The 17,553-nt window shown below is 49.3% G+C and overlaps 1 protein-coding gene across 3 annotated transcripts in view; it reads left to right on the top strand.

Annotated features, from left to right (window-relative positions):
- Positions 1–17,553, top strand: part of ANKHD1 (ankyrin repeat and KH domain containing 1) — a 1,478,908-nt gene that overhangs the window by 417,371 nt on the left and 1,043,984 nt on the right. For all 3 annotated transcript variants that reach the window (XM_086931463.1, XM_086931465.1, XM_086931464.1), the window contains exon 15: positions 6,041–6,784. In XM_086931463.1, the coding sequence (XP_086787589.1) occupies positions 6,041–6,784 (744 nt within the window). The remainder of the gene's footprint in view (positions 1–6,040; positions 6,785–17,553) is intronic.

The following is a 17,553-nucleotide window of genomic DNA, read 5'->3' on the forward strand; positions in this document are numbered from 1 at the left end:
TCTGAGGGCGTCTGAGTACCAGGGGGCCGACGGTCGTTTCCTGGCGCAATAGTAAGGCTTAGCTGGGGCTAAGATGTTAACAGCCTTCGAGATGGTAGTGGCAAGCTCAGAGGCAGCAACATGAATATCAGAATTGGAGGAGAACTTAAGTTTGGAGATAAGAGGGCCAAGGGACTCGTTATTCAAGCCTCTGTAATTCCTTTTCGAAACCCAGTTATTCTTGTCCTTTAAAGGCACATAGGGTAGACAAAATGTAAAATCTATAGGGACTGCCTTATGATCTGACCAGGAGAGAGGAAGGGGGAGGTCTGCTTTCAACCTAGAATCATTGGTAAATACTCCATCCAGAGTGTGGCCGGCAGAATGGGTAGGACTTCCCACTATTTGTAAGAGCCCGCAGGAGGCCAGCGAATCCACCAAGGATATAGTGTCGGCCGAAATGGAGTTTTCCAAATGGAAATTGAAATCACCAAGTTGAAAATTAGGCTTATCAATGAAGGGTTCCAGTATTTCAAAGAGTTCGGCGGTGAAAGCAGACCTGAGACCAGGGGGCCTATAGATAAGGATGCCTGCAAAGGATACCGTAGGAGAGGGGCTAAGAGAGAAATGTAAAGCCTGGAAGGAATTCTGAGGAGATGGAAGACACTCGATACGGCAGTTTACTGAGTTTTTGTGTAAGATGCCAATTCCCCCACCCTTACGGCCCTCTCTGTCGAGTCTCACTAAGGCACAACCATCTGGGATGGCATTAACCAGTTCGGGTCCAGAGGATTCGGAACCTCAAGTTTCGGTGACAAAGGCCCATGAGGGCTTCCTCTCCGAAATGAAATCTCGGAAAGCAATATTGTTTTTGACAAGGGAACGAGCGTTGATTAGAAAGCCTGTTTCCCTAGAGGGAAGGGGCGGGTGTTGTTCCTTTGTCACAGTCTGAGCGCATAAGGGTGTGAGTAGGGAAGTGGTTCTCGTATCCCTAAAGCACCAGCACTCGAGACCATCCCGAAGTCTGTCAGGCACATGCTTATGATGACAAGGTTGCCAGGATGGCTTGAGTGCTTTGAGAGTGCATAGGGAATAGACGGGGCTTACTACGAGAGGAGTGTTCGCTGGGTCATCCTCCCTGGCCCCTGGCGCCTCTTTGGCGCTGACGGGCGCAGATGGGCAGGACTCTGGCACGAATCCGGCACGTCCGCTGCTCGCGTCCGCTGCGCGGAGACATGTCTGTCCCCTTTTATGCTCAGCTAGAGCGCGTCAGAGCGCTTGCACACACTCAATATGGCCGCCGTGAATGTTTACCCGGGACCAACTCCACAGCGTCAATACTCGGCTGAGAGTGGCCCAGGCAGCAAAGAGGTGGGGAGAGGTATCGGCAGTTAAAAGCTTTTCAAATCAAGCAGATTAACAAGTGAATTAAAAGTCACGAAAATAACAGGACAGCAAACCTCCCGGCTTCCGCCTCAGTAGGGACACAAGCACACAGCCTAATCGAGCGCAGGGCTCAGGAATGCCCCTTTTATGCGCAGCTAGAGCGCGTCAGAGCGCTTGCACACACTCAATATGGCCGCCGTAAATGTTTACCCGGGACCAACTCCACAGCGTCAATACTCGGCTGAGAGTGGCCCAGGCAGCGAAGAGGTGGGGAGAGGTATCTGCAGTTAAAAGCTTTTTAAATCAAGCAGATTAACAAGTGAATTAAAAGTCACGAAAATAACAGGACAGCAAAACCTCCTGGCTTCCGCCTCAGGAGGGACACACAGCCTAAGCCTGGATCTTCTGAGTCTAAGCATCTTTCCTCTAATCGCCAGCCACTTCCCAAGGACCTGCAGTCTCGGCTTTAGCGCACTGTGCTCCATCTGAATGTATGCAATCTACATCTCCGAACTTGGAGATTGAGCAGTGGCAATTAGCTTTATTGGTTTGGCTCCTGTAGTGTAAGCTTAACAAGAGCTAATATTAAGCATTTATGGCACACAGTCGCTAAGCCGGAGACATACTCAATAAAGAAATCCAACATCAATATATAAAAACATAGACTTTTATATGAAATTAGACAGCAAGATTGCCGTAATCTGGTAAGTACTTTGAGATTACTTACAGGACTGTTCTACTGGACGTAAGGTAAGTAGGGAGCAAGGTCCAAGGTGGCACCAACAGGTCCCACTCTATCTGCTCGGGGACGTCCGGGTGCAGAGATGGTTTTCGGCGTCCGATGCCCCGTGAAAGCCAATGGGAAACTGTCCCGTTGCAAAGAGGCTGCAATTAGGGACTGGGGGGTGGGGGTGGGGGGGGGGGGGGGGGGTCAGTCCCTTTGAATGCAGGGAGCTCAGGTCTTGAGGGTCTTGGGCTAGAAGGAGCACAGTCAGTCCACTCAAACTCTTGCTGGGGGATCGTGTGCAGTGATGCTTTTTCTGGCTAGAGACTCTCGTGGTTCTCGGTTCCTGCCTAAAGACGCTGCAGGCGGCCAGTCTGGCCAAACCCAAGGGTGGGCTTAGCTCCTGAGGGTCTCAGGACTACGTTTGGATCGTTGCCTCCTCGAACTAGGGCTATGGAGCGCAGGTGCTGGGGTGTTTTGAGGCGCTGGGTCGCGGTCGGTCAAAGGATAACTCTGTGTTTTGTTGACTTGTTGAAGGAGTACAGGGCTGCAGGGCCCCTCTCGGGCTGCCTGTTGTATCCTGACGTCCCTTGATGGTAGGTTGTGATTTGTGCTGTTGGAGTCCGGACTGGATCAGCAATAAGCTTTGTTTGCTGCAACAGGTCTGGTCCCCAGGATAGATGTTTGCTAGGGCGGAAGGGGTATTGGCAACAAGACATATCTGACCTCCTGGAGCACGAAGATCTTTCTCCTACCGCTCTGCTCCTTCGGTGATCCAGATGACTAGCAACACTGTTCAGAAACTCTTGTGTGTGGTGGCAGGCTGTACAGGACCAGTCAGCCAGCACACTAGAGGACTAGTAGGGTTCAGGGGTACCTCTGGGAGCATGTATTAATAAATGCATCACTGGATACAGTGTGGGTTTATTAATACGAGGTGTTTGATAACAAATGCCATGTGTGTCAGTAAAGCCATTATGTAGCTGGTTAACTAATTTTGACCAGTGCCCGGTACATACCTTAAGATGGCTTCCCTGTTCAGTTGTAATATCTAATAAAACTATACATCACAGGGGAATATCTGCTCATGCAGATATGTCTTTACATAAAATATAATGCACCCTGCCTTAGGGCTCAATAGCCTGCTGTAGGGGTGACTTACATAGATTAGATGCAGTAACTTTAGAATGACAGACAGGAGTGCGCCATGTCATGTTTCCACTTGTGGTTTGCACCATGTTGCGCAACCTGTAATGGCAATCCATGTGGAATTTGTGTGTGGGTACCTTAGGGTGCCATAAGATATGCTGCAGCCCTTAGGGACCCTCTTTAGTACCCATGCCATAGGTCCAGAGGGTACCATTTACTAGGGACCTAGTGGGGTGCTAAAGTCTTTAGCTAGTTGTGTTACAATTAGACAACACCTTGTTTTAAGGTAAGAGCACTGGCATGGAGGTTCGCAGGCCTCCTTGACCTGTCCGAGTTCAAAACCAACATCTAGTAAAAAGGGGCAAAAAGTGGGGGGACAACAAAAAACAATTTCCTACACCAGTTGTAGGATTCGCAGGAATGACCCTTGCATGCAAATCTCAGGGTTGTTCTATTTGTTTGTTTCATCTTTGGATTAGTAAGGCCTTACAGTGGGAATTATTAAAGGTTATTTGCCTGACCTTTTGGCTTTTCTAAGTTTGCCAGACCAGCTATCCTTGTTTAAATCTACTGTTGTGTTGAGATTTATTAAAGCTTTGATACACATTTCTTCCAAATACTTTTTTGATACCTCAGTGGGATCTTTATTTGGTCTTGATATTGTTCATGTAAACGCCCTTTGAACCTGTGCATAGCAGCGTATTGCATTTCCGAACCTTAAAGGCCATCTTCCTAATTGTGATTGTCAGCTCATCGTGTGAGTGAACTTTAATGGCAGCCGCCCAACACCACCTTTATTCATGTTGGTGCTGAGGACTCTGGCTGCTTTCTTTCCAAAATTATTTTTCATATTAGGCAGTCCATCCCTTTGCCAATGTTATTTGCTCCCACTAACCCCTCGAAAGAGGAGGAGATTCTCCATCGTTTGAACCCCAAAAGGGCTTGAAGCTTCTACACTGATTGTACCAGGGACTACCGCATGGACAATCATTTTTTTGTCAGGTTCTCTGGAGTGAAGAAAGGGAAGACTGGGCAGAAGAGGACTTTGTTGAATTAGATAGACCTATGCATTAAAATCTGCTACACATTGCCATGTGGCAGCCTTCAGAAGATCTAAAAGTTCATTCCACGAAAGTTAACGCTGCTACAACTGTGTTGGCGCATGGAGTGCTTGTCTTCGATCGTTACCGGGCTACGACGCAGGCGTCGGTGCATGCATTCATGGAGCACTCTTGCCTGGACGCCTGGTTCAGTTGGAAGGACATTTAGCCCGCAAAGACCTGCAAACCTTTTTGGCTCGAGTTCACTCCACAGAACCTAAAAAGAGGAATCTCCGCTAAGAACTATCCATCATAAGAACATCACTTCAGGGCTACTACTGTCAGGTGGATACTCTAATCCCAGTGTCATCACTTTCCTCCCTCTCTCTTTCCTGTTCTGTGCAGTGGCCTCCCTTTAGCATCAAAAAAGGTCCCAAGTTTGTACTCAACACACTGTTTTGCACAATTGTTCACTCTTTGCATCTGAGAGTGCGGAATTAGTTAGAGATGAAACAGACTTCAGCACGCAGTGTGGTGCTTATTACTTTTACGAAAGTGTGGAGTAAGCGTGAAGTTGCTTGATGACACCCTGTGATGTTTGGGAGCATTGCTATGGAAGAGGTTTTCTATATCCTGTCCATCACCTGGGGAAAATTGCAAGGTGAGGGATCTGCAGTTGAATATAGTATCCACCAGAAAGAACTTTACCAAAGGTAAGTAACTTGTTCTTTGCACATCTGGTCCAAATCATTAAACTTCGTCTGCACAGCACTTGCGCTGTGCTCGCAAAGTCTCATGTACTAAAAAAAATAAATCTGAACAGGCTGTCTATTACTTACAATTGGTTAGTTCCCACGTCTTTCGTTTCTTTTCCTCCTGTTGGTCAGCATCCTCCGGCTTTGGAGTCTTTGTGCATGCCATGGAGCATGGACCACGTACTGCTTCCTGTGGCCAGTGTCCTTCCACCGGCCACAGGTAATTTTCCACATGCACTCTTGGAGAGTGCATGTGTCTAAAGTACCTCTCCTTCATCCCCGCCGTTGTTTTTAACCCCCATTGTTTTTCTCCACCTGCTCTCCTCTGTTTCAAACCTACCAGTTTCCATTGTTGCTAAACCCATTGCCCTCCTGCTGCTTTCCATTGTTTTTAACCCACCCCCCTGTTTCACCCCCCCTTCTCTCTCGCTCTCCAATGTGCTTCCCGCCCTCCTCCTGTGTGTTGCCTAACCCTCCCCCAAACACCTGTGGTATTTTTTTTCATAATGCACAGCAGTATGGGCTGCTGTGCAACATGGCTGAAAGTAGAAAAGTGCTGTGACATGGTCAATGCTGTCGGTTTCATAGTGCTTTTAAGTATTTTTCTTTAAGCCATGTTGCACAGTATCTCGCATGGCTGTGCAGCATATATTTAAAAAAATAACAAAGCCAGTAGTTTTCTCATAGGTGAAAGCTATTGGCTTTGCCACAGCTTTTTTTCCTATCTATTAGGGTAGTATTCCAAAGTGCTTTCATGTGTAGAGACCCAAAGTGATCTTTTTGTGAGAAGAATATAACTATTATAATTAGCAATTGGTTTATTAACTCATTCTTGTGTTTTATATCTCTTAGAAATGTGACTAGTTGATCTCACAGTTTATAAGGACAGCTTTATGCATCCTTTATGAGCTACGAGTTTGTTTATTTAGATTGTTTTTATGCGTTGGGTGTCACGTTATTGGTAGATGATTTTGGTGTCAATTTGAAAAACTTGTTTTTGTTCTTAGGTGCATGCAAGCAGGTGCCTGGCTCTCTTCAGGTTGCGGATCAGGAATTGTTAACTCCGTTCAGCACATATCAACCGCTGGAATGTATAGTAGAGGAGACGGAAGGGAAATTGAATGAACTGGGTCAGAGAATTAGCGCTATTGAAAAAGCACAACTGAAATCTTTGGAATTAATCCAAGGGGAACCTTTAAACAAAGATAAAATTGAAGAATTGAAAAAGAATAGAGAAGAACAGGTGCAGAAGAAAAAGAAAATATTGAAGGAACTTCAGAAAGTGGAAAGACAATTGCAGATGAAAACTCAGCAGCAATTTACCAAAGAATATTTGGAGACTAATGGTCAGAAAGAGGTGCTGCTTAATATGCAGCAATGTCCACACAAAGATGTTTCTCCGCAGTTGGAAACTGAGCACTGTTCACATGAGGGAAATTTCTCAAATGCTCATCTTGTGGATGAACTGTCGTCTAAAGATCAAGAGCCGCCTCATCCACAACCAGCAGATGCACAAATGGGATTTAGCTCAATTCAGTCTTTCTCTCCTTCACTTTTAAATGTATCCAGTAATTTAGAGTGCAAACAGTCAAGCTGCCTTGAGCTTCAGAAAATATTAAATACACAGCAGATGGTTGAACAAGAAGGTTTTGATGCACATGATCAGGATCTGCTGACTGAAGTTACAGATGGATTAATGGTAGCAAAGCCAGCACAGACTCTTACTGACACACTTGATGATATCATTGCAGGTGAGTTACAAAATATTCAGTATTTCTGAATGTATTCTGCTGTGAATTTGGGTGTCTTTGGAACAGTTAACATTTAATTGCATGCTTCTTGAATTTAAACCTGCTAAGCAAGAGGGGCTATAAAGAAGTAAACAAGTTTACTTTAACATATTATAAATAGTTGTTTCTCAAAAATGCCATGTGTTGTGATGAATGTGAGAATGTTCCCTTAATGATTTATCATGCATCTATGTTGCATGTTATTAGCTTGACCAAAACCAAAAGTTTTGTCACCATCATTTGCATGGGTTTTATTTATCTCAAAGATTTCTTTTCCAGCAGAGACTGATTTGATATTATTCTTATTTCAAACGTCTCCCACCCTGGTGATTCCGATATAATCCCAATCTAAAACATTTTTTAGCCTAGGGCCTCTTTTGAGGGATTTCATATGCCGGAGTGAGTTTTAGTTGTTAAACTTTTTTTTTTTTCATCCCATCCTTTTTATTGCTTTATTCCAATAGCTTGGTACCATTTTTGTATCAGAAGTCAGAGTGTCCAATATTGGACCTTGATACACTCCACTTAGCACTATTAGTTCCTTCAACTCTGGCACCTCCACCCGGACTGTCAGGTCCTCACATGATCCAAACAGCAACAGTTTTAGGAGTGAGAACTGGGCTGCCCAGGAAGATAGCTGCTCATCTGCCATTGTGAAGCTGCCATCATATCATGACTGAACACATTTATTAAATACCATACTCAGCTTCTTATTAGCCCATATAAATGAACAAGATAAAGCTGACTCTTTATAGAGTATTTATATAGTATACCAAAAAAAGCTATGTTCTGTAAAGAGTCCTGCTAGCCCTTATGAGTGGACAGGGGCTTGCTCTAGCAATTCCAAGGTACTCTACCTAGGGTAGTGTGGCAGCATTAAGCTAATCAGAAAGGAATGTTAGACATTTGTGGCACATAGTCAATAAATGATGCACACACTGAAAAAGAAGAACCACACCAATTTGGAAAAATAACCGGTATCTTTATATGTGCTTTGAACCCAAGAACTTCTTCATCAGGTAAATACTTTTTCATAATAAACTTTTTGTAGTTTTAGCAATGTTAACCAACAGTGTGTTTTTACGTATAATGCTTTCCTATTGGAGAAAGAAAATCTACTACATTCATATACTTATAGAGCGTTTCCGTGGGACCCGTTTAGACCGGGAAGTAGTAAAGGGACAAGTACCAAAGTTACTGCAGCAGATTGGTCGTATCTGCCCTGGTGTGTCCGGGTGCAGAGGTGCTGGACGGGTTGGTAGCATTGCACGCTACACAGTAGAAAGGAAGGGGGACCACCTGGAAATAGGCTGCCAGGGGGGACAAGTCCAGGATGTCCCAACGGTTGTCAGGATTATGAAGGTCCTGGGAACACAGGGGATCAGTCTGTTTCTTTAATCCTGGGCCGGGTCGCTCAGGTGCAGTGTATTTGTGGTTGGCTAGCTCTTGTGTGTCAAGGCGCTCACTGGTGTCAGTCGGGGCCAACAAGAGGACAAAAACAGCAGACCTGGGCCACTCTCGTGTTGGCCTCTGCGGTGCGGACATTTCTCGTCGGATGGCAGTCGGTGCTGTGGTTGGAGTCCTGACTTTCAACAAGCTTTTGTCACGGCAAGGGTCCAGCATTGGGTCCAGTATTGGTGCAGGGGGACCCTTGGAAGTCCTGGCGTCTTCAGGCTTGAGAAGAAAACAGATCTGACCTCCTTGAGTGCACTGACCCTCTCTTGGGCGGCTAATGGGTCGGTGGACCCAGTGTACAGCAGCTTCTTTATGCCAGGCATCTTGGTCAGTGGCTGCATGGGAATATCTCCTATACTCCAAGGGAAATGCTGGCTGCTGGGCAAAGTGCTGGCAACACTCCAAGACTTGTGGAGGATGCACAGCTGCAGGATGTCCTGTCTTTGCAGTTTTTGAATCTCTGTGCTGCAGACCTGGTTTGGCGTCAGATAAGCCCACAGCAGTCGTCAGTTCTTGTGGGGCTGGCTCTTCAGTGTCCTCTCCCTCTTTTCAGTCTGTGGTAATTGAAGTTCGGGGTTCAAGGAACGCCTAAATACTAAATTTAAGGACGTTAGGGAGAGTGGAGAGTAGTAGTCAATGGGATATATACCCTTGTGGTCACTACGCCCCTATATTGTTGCAGGGATTCTGATCTTGAACAGAACTATCTTGGGAACAATAGAACATCAGTATGCAGGGATAGAGTCACCATACCACCTCAGTGTCCATGAATATGTGCCGTCTAGCTGTAGTGCCTCTCTTGCCCTCCTAACCTTGCCAGAGAAACAAATGAATTGGCACCCCTAGAACACAACCCGCTCAACCCTCTCAGGGATTGTGGTAACAGGACACATGCTTTTGCTCTCACACTCGTTATTGTCCACAATGAGATAACCAGGAGATATGAAGAAAGATTTGGAATATTTATTCAAACTACCATGCTCTGTAATGTAGTATATGTGACACAATTGGAAAACAGATGCATAATAAAAATACTGTAAGCATGGTTAATAATCCATATACCATGAAAAGCACTGTAATTGTATAGGACAGTGACCTAACCCACATCTCCTGCTACTAAAGTTAAATGATTATATGAAAGATCTCTAGGATTACCATCAGACCCCGTACCTTAGCATACACAGATGGACGCTCTACATTTCAGCGGACGCAGAGTTCTTGTATCAGAACTCTCATTCCATGTGTGTCGGTAGCTCATGTACTCCTCTATAGGATAGGACATGTGTGCACATAAACAGCTGCATTCTTGTGTTATGTCTAGGTGCTAGTGCCTGGCCAGAAAGAATAACAAGGAACATTCGTATTTGATCTTTACGGTGGAGCTCAAATTAAATCCCAGGAAAAGAACAGAATGGGAAAACATATGCAGGTTCCGTGTGAAGGTAAAATATGGCACAAAAGCAAGCTTATTTATATAGTAACGTTCACAGTCTGGCTAACATAGGGAAAACTACAATAGGCTATGCAAGAAACGCATGACAATATGACCACTTCCTGTTGGAAGTAGACATGACCCTGTTCCAGTTCCCTAAATTCTGCTATCACCAAGATGGCGTAATTTTCCTACAGTGGGGCTTGACTGACCTGGGTGTGCTCCATGCCTACGTCGTATACTAATTTCCTGCATGTACTGTTACCAAATGGGCCTCCGGGCAGGGTGTGGCTTTTCTCAGGGCTGGGGAATGTTGGGACCGCATATTAAAGGCTGCATGGCTCTGAAGCCTCTGCAGTGATATGCTGACTGCTAGCTGTTCTGTTTGGAGGAGATGTAAACACCTTCTGCCAGAGCAGGCATTATTTCTGACCACAGAGTGGGACTCCCACCTTCTAGGGGGTCAGAAACATGTCTGTGGTGGCAGGCTGGACAGGACCGGCCAGCACACCGGTGGACGAGTAGATTTAAGGGGGTACCTCTAAGGTACCCTCTGGGTGCATGCATTAATAAATCCATCACTGGAAGTGTGGGTTAATTAATACAATGTGCTTGATATCGGACATCTTTGGTGTCAGTGACGCCATCAGGTGGCTTGGGAACTCTTAATTGCTGGTGCCCAGTACATATACTCAAGATGGCTTCCCTGTTACCTGGTAATGACCAAGAATCGACTTGGATATCACAGGGGCATATCTCCTCCTTCAGATAGCTTGTCACATGTACTATAATGCACCCTGCCTTAGGGCATTAAGGCTTGCTGTAGGGGTGACTTACATATATTAGATGCAGTGCCGGCAGACAAGGCGCACAGGAGACATACCATATCTGAAAGAGACACGTTAGTGATAGATTCCTTACCTTAGAATATCCCCAGGCGTCCGACTGGATCCGGAAATTTTTGCGTAGCAATACCCCTGCGCGTCGGTAAGCATCGTCTGCGGCTCCGCGTCCGTCGTCTGCGTCGTTAGCGCCGGAATGACGTTGTCTGAGTATTTAGACGCCGCCCATGCGCACTGACGTCAGTTCTTCTTTTTTCCGCGCCAGCTAGCGCAGATCCGGAGAAGCTCTACCCCTAGTAATGTTTTGACTAAACTTTTGATCTTTTTGTTAATTTCTCTCCTCGAGTCTTCGACTCGAACGGTGCCGGTAGGGATGCCTGGGTTCAAACCCTGCTCGAAGTGCGACCGACTGATGTCGGTTACCTACCCCCATCGCCGGTGCTTGAAGTGTTTAGGCCTCAACCATGACGACCGCACCTGGTCCGACTGCCGGGCCCTGACGTCTAAAGCTAGGCGGGAGCGGTCCCGCAAGCGACTCGAGCTCCGGCACTCGGACCCGCTGCGTTTCAGGTCCCGGTCCCACAGGAGGTAGAGGGACCGGTCGCGGGGTCGGAGTCTGAGTCATCGCAGCTCCGGGAGTGGACATCGGTCGTCAGGATCCAAGTCCTCAGGTGAGAGGCATGAGAGGTCGGAGAGACGTCATCGTTCCTCCAACCCACCCCGATGCTTGCACGATGCGGCCGGGGGTTCGGGTGACCCCACCCACGCGGCTCCAACGGAGTCACAAGCATCGCCGCCTGCCCCACTCATTCGGGTCCCTGGGCATGGCGCGTCGCCGCAGGAGATCGAGCGGTACCTCATGGCCATGAGGTCCCTCCCTCCTCAGTCTGGTTCCGCGGTGCCTCCGGGCCCGACGGTCCCGACTGGAGGCCCTAGCGGGTCGGGTTCTTCGGCCCTGACGCCGCCGGCGACTTCGGTCCCGGCGCCGCAGGACCTCACCGGATCCGCTTCCGGGTTGTTGCAGGTCGACCTCTCGACCTCACCGGCGCCGGCCCCGCGGGTGTCTCCCCCGGCGCCCACTGTGGACGCCGTCCCCAATTTTCCCTTCGGTCCGACTCTGGCGCCGGAACGGCGCCGCTGGGCGTCGCTTCAGACTGCCTTTGGAGATTTTTATTTCCATTAGGAGGCCCTGTCTGTTGCAACCGTTTTACAGGAGACGGGTGACTAGGGTGACTGGGAGGGGTCTGAGGGCCCTCTGGCACTGGAGTGCCAGTCTCAAGAGGACTGGACATATGAGCTTGGGGAGGCCAGTGGTATTGACACTTCGCCAGACACTGGATTTGTCTCCCTCCCACCGTGGCTTCGGAGGAGGGGGCTGCTTATAGTGTAGTGTAGACGAGGGCGGCCAAGGCCTTAAACCTTGATTCCCTGTCGCGGCCGTGAGGACTAATCTCCTCACTGAGGTACTCAAACCGCAGGCAAGCTCCAGTGAGCCTCTACTGCCGTTCAATGAGGCCTTGTGTGACGTTCTTGTGGGCACTTGGTCCAAGCCCGCCACAGGTCCGCCTGTGGAATTGAACGTGGCCAGACGCTACCGCCCGGCCCCGGGCAACCCTTGCTTTTTGTCCACCCATCCTACCCCCGAGAGCCTGGTTATCCAGGCCTCTACTTCCCAGACCGCATTTCCGACGGCTCCGCCTGATCGGGAATCCAAGAGATATGAACAATTCGGAAAGAAAGTGTTCTCGTCCCTGAGTTTGAGGCTGCGGTCTGTCAATAGTGCGTGTCTCTTGGGCCGCTACACCCACACCCTGTGGGACACGGTCGCAGACGTGCTGCCACAATGTCCGGAGGAGGTCCGGGCTAAACTCGTCCAAGCCCTTGTGGAGGGCCGAGATGCAGCGCGATATTCCATCCGTTGAGGGCTGGATTCCACGAACTCACTGGGCAGGGCGATGGCAACGACAGTGGCGGTTCGACGCCAGGCCCGGTTGAGGTCCGCCAACTTTTCGGCCGATGTCCAGGCCACACTTCTGGACATGCCGTTCGATGGCCGTCGCCTCTTTGGCGACAAGGCAGACCATGCGCTTGAGCGTTTTAAGGACTCCAGGGCTACGGCCAAGTCCTTGGGCCTCTCGTCCACACGCCAGCAAACTGGTGCCTTTTGCTCCTTTCGTGGCCACTGAAGGGGCACCCCCACACGTGCTGCCAGCCACGCACCGCAGAATGCTCAACATCGCGGTGGCGGCCGTGGAAACCGCTGTGGCGGCGGTCGGGGACAACGGTGAGGCCAGTCCACACCTCCCTCCGCAGCACCTGCTTCAAAACCTTCCTAGTCAGAGTTTTCAGGCCCATGTGACGCCAGTGGGGGGCAGGGTTCGCCATCAACTCTCCACTGGCGCACTGTCACATTGGACAGGTGGGTGCTGCAGATCGTCCGAAGGTGCTACTCCCTCCCCTTCGAGGCGACCCCTCCAGCCATGCCACTGCAATTCCACCGCGTGTCGGGGGATCACTTGTAACTTCTGCAGGAGGAAGTCACGGTCCTCTTGGCCAAGGGGGCCATCGAGCGCGTTCCTGGGCCGGAAGTAGGGTGTGGTTGTTACTCCCACTACTTTCTGGTACCCAAGAAGGGCAACGGGGGCCTACGCCCTATCTTGGACCTACGGAACGTCAACGGCTTCCTCCGGAAGGAGAAGTTCAAGATGCTGACTTTGGCTCAGGTCTTAGCTGCCCTGGACCCTGGAGACTGGCTGGTAGCGTTGGACTTGCAGGACGCTTATTTTCACATCCCCGTCCTGCCGGCCCACCGGCATTACCTGCGGTTCACGGTAGGCCATGAGGGCTTTCAGTTTACCGTGCTCCCCTTCGGCCTTACCAGCGCCCCACGGGTGTTCACGAAGGTGATGGCGGTGGTCGCAGCTCATCTGCGCAGTTTAGGGGTGTCCGTCTTCCCCTACCTCGACAACTGGTTGTTGAAGGCGGGCTCACCCCAGACAGTCGTCAGCCACCTCCAGACTACGGCCGACCTCCTGCACTTGCTTGGGTTCTCCATCAACGTGCCGAAGTCGCACCTGTGTCCCTCTCAGAAGCTCCTCTTCATCGGAGCGGTTCTAGACTCTGCGCAGTTTCGGGTTTATCCTCCCGAACAGCGGGTTCGGGATATTCAGGCTCTGTTTCCATACTTTCAGCCTTTATCCCGAGTCTCGGTCTGGTTGACGCTGCGGCTTCTGGGGATGAAGGCCTCCTGCATCCTTCTGGTGCATCACGCCCGGTGGCGGATGCAGGCTCTTCAGTGGGACTTGAAGTTTCAGTGGGCCCAGCATCAGGGCAACTTGTCCGATCATGTCTTGATCTCGGAGGGCACTGCATGACAGTTGCAGTGGTGGCTCACGGACCGCGATTGGGTCAGTGGCAGATCCCTCTCCCTACCCCACCCGGAACACTTGGTTGTGACGGACGCATCCCTCCAGGGCTGGGGAGGCCACATGGGAGAGGCGGAGATCAGAGGCCTCTGGTCTCCGGCGGAGTCCGGGCTCCATGTCAACCTTTTGGAGCTGCGGGCGATCCGACTAGCACTGAAGGCATTCCTCCCCTCTGTCCGGGGGGAGTGTAGTGCAGGTGTTCACGGACAACACCACCGCCATGTGGCACTGCAACAAACAGGGCGGGGTGGGGTCGTGGACCCTATGCCAGGAGGCTCTCCGCCTCTGGCAGTGGCTGGAACATCAGGGCGTGACCTGGTCGTTCAACACCTGGCAGGTTCTCTGAATGCCAGGGCGGACGAACTCAGCAGTCGGTGCATGATGGATCACGAATGGCGTCTGAACTCGGACGTAGCGCAAGGCCTCTTTCAGCAATGGGGAGAGCCTCGGTTAGATCTTTTCGCCACAGAAGAGAACGCGCAATGTCATCAGTTCTGCGCGTTGGAATTTCAAAGGCGGCACTCGCTCGGAGACGCTTTTTGTCGCGAGTGGAGTTGCGGTCTATTGTACGCCTTTCCGCCTATACCACGTCTGCCCAGAGTGCTGAAGATCAGGCGCGACCGGGCCCAGGTTATTCTTGTCGCTCCGGACTGGGCACGAATATACTGGTATCCCGAGCTACTCAGCATGTCAGTCGATCCCCCTATTCGTCTGCCTCTTCGGGAGGACCTTCTGTCGCAGCAGCAGGGGACGGTTCTGCACCCGAACCTGTCCAGTCCCCACCTACAAGCTTGGAGATTGAGCGGCGGAGGTTGAGGCCATTTGACTTGCCTCCCGAAGTCTGTACTGCGATCCTGGCAGCCAGGTGTCCCTCCACAAAGTCTGTATACACCTGCAGGTGGAACAGATTTGTGGCATGGTGCACAGCAAAGGCTGTGGATCCTCTCTCTGCCCCTCTCTCTGAGGTTCTTCTCTTCCTTCTTTCTCTTGCCCAGCAGGGCTCTGCTCTGGGCACTCTCAAGGGCTACCTTTCTGCCCTTTCCGCCTTCCTAAGGCTACCTGATCAGCCTTCTTTGTTCAAGTCCCCCATTGTCAACAGATTCTTGAAGGGCATCACTCATATGTTCCCTTCTGTTCCCTTCTTGATGCCCCAGTGGGACTTGAATCTTGTACTTACTTATCTAATGTGTGCTCCCTTTGAGCCGCTCCATAACTGTCCTCTCCGTCTTCTTACTTTAAAGACTGCTTTCCTGGTGGCTATCACCTCTGCCAGGAGATTGACTGAGCTCCAGGCTCTTTCTTCTACACCTCCTTTCCTCTCTGTCCATCCGGACAAGGTTGTGTTGCGGACGAGACCTTCGTTCCTGCCCAAGGTTGTCACGGCTTTCCACATCGGGCAGTCCATTACCTTGCCCACCTTCTTTCCACCTCCGCATCCCTCGAAAGAGGAAGAGAGGCTCCACCGTCTGGACCCAAAACGTGCGCTCTCTTATTATCTGGATCGCACACGTCAGTTCCGGGTGGATGACCAACTCTTTGTTGGTTACGTGGGCGCTAAGAAGGGAAAGGCGGTGCACAAGCGGACCATCTCGCGGTGGATCATCTTGTGTATCCAGGCATGCTACTCCTTGGCCAAAAAGGAGCCCCCTGTTGGATTGCGGGTTCATTCTACTCGGGCCACGGCGACTACAACTGCCCTGGGCCGAGGAATGCCCTTGCAGGACATTTGCCAGGCAGCTACGTGGGCCTCGCTGCACACGTTTGCAAGACACTACTGCCTGGACAGCCAAGTCCAGAGCGATGGCTTCTTTGGCCATTCCATTCTCCAGGACATTCTGGTGTGATTATTGGTTTGCAGACCCACCACCGGGGTTGGTATTGCTGGGGTATCTATTCTAAGGTAAGGAATCTATCACTAACGTGTCTCTTTCAGATGCACAAGTTAATACTTGTATAACGATATATCTGTAAGAGACATTAGTTAGTGATAGATTCCTTACCGACCCACCCATCCTCCCCGTTCTGCGAACCGATATCTAGGGTTAAGGTCATCCCCTTTCAGGGCCCTAGTTTCATGGCACCAGTGTTGGTTCTATCATGGCTCTGCGTATCTGGCGCTGAAAAGCTGTGTATCAGAACTAACGTCAGTGCGCATGGGCGGCGTCTAAGTACTCCGACGTCATTCCGGCGCTAACGACGCCGACGACGGCCGCGGACGACGCCTACCGACGCACAGGGGTATTGCTACGCAAAAATTTGCGGATCCAGTCTGACGCCTGGGGATATTCTAAGGTAAGGAATCTATCACTAACTAATGTCTCTTAAAGATATATCGTTATACAAGTAGTAACTTGTGCGTTGTGCCTTCACTTTTGTCTGCACTTTGTCACTCAGCCTGCAGTGGCAGTTTTCATGACTGTGGTTAGAGGTCCCTTAGGTGGCACACAATACGTGATGCAGCCCTTAGAGACCCTTTTTAGTACCCATGCCTTCAGTACCAGGGTTACCATTTACTAGGGAATTATGGATTATAAGGGTACTAAAGTTATTGTCAATTGGCGGAATAATTGTGCAGTTTTAGGGTAAGAGATCTGGCACTAGGGACCTGGATAGCAGGAACCCAGTGCATTTCTGTCACAATTGTATCAATTACCAGGCCCTTATTGTTTGAACCAAACGCTTTCGGATTTTGTATTTGGTAGTTTTGAAGGAAGTATAGTAATCTGAAAATGGAGACCATGTTAAATAAGACTACTCTGCCTACTGTTGAGATAGGCAACGTGTTTGTGTGATGCTTTAAGGATAGGGGTTAGATTAAGCACCTAGGGAAAAACTGGATGCCTCATAACCTGTATCCCAAGAAAGTTTAAAGCTTTCCTCCTCAACTTTTAAGTAGAACTTCCAATTAGTTGCATGCTTTTCCTCTTGTAGTAGATAAATTACAGACTTGTCTCAGCTTACTGTTCAGCCTGATAATGTGTCAGGCTTATCCAGTACCTCTATCATTCTCTAAGCGAGGTTTCTCCAACTCGTCAATCGCAAGCTACCAGTAGCTGTCAGGTATTTTCAGAGTAGCTCGCAGCCTTGACTTAATTTTTAAATATGCACTGGGTCAAAACATAAGTATTGTGTTTTCATTTCAAAGTTAACAGAAGGCTATGTTTTTATTTTACGTAATCAGGCTGCTGAAAGTAGAGCCTGATGATGAGCAGTGCATGACTCCGCTTTATGACCAAGGCAGGGGAGGTAAGGGTGAAGAACTGAAGCATTGTGATATTTAACTCTGAATTAAAAGTTGTCAACTCAATATTGGTGGTGATAACAAAATGATATGTTCGAGGCATATGAGCTGCAGATAGTACACTTTGCATTAGATCGCCATCTGGTGTTGGGCTCGGATGATTGCATGTTGTTGTCGTCTTGGAAGAAGTCTTTGTAGTCACGATATAGGTGACTCCTCCCTTGAACGATAGTGTGCATGGGTATCTACTTCATCCTTAGATTGTTTTTTTCTGCCATTGGGTTCGGATGGAACTTTTTGCACAAACTTAGTTTTTATATCTTACGCACAAAACA

This window comes from Lissotriton vulgaris, chromosome 7 (genome assembly GCF_964263255.1).
Source record: "Lissotriton vulgaris chromosome 7, aLisVul1.2, whole genome shotgun sequence".
Lineage (NCBI taxonomy): Eukaryota > Metazoa > Chordata > Amphibia > Caudata > Salamandridae > Lissotriton > Lissotriton vulgaris.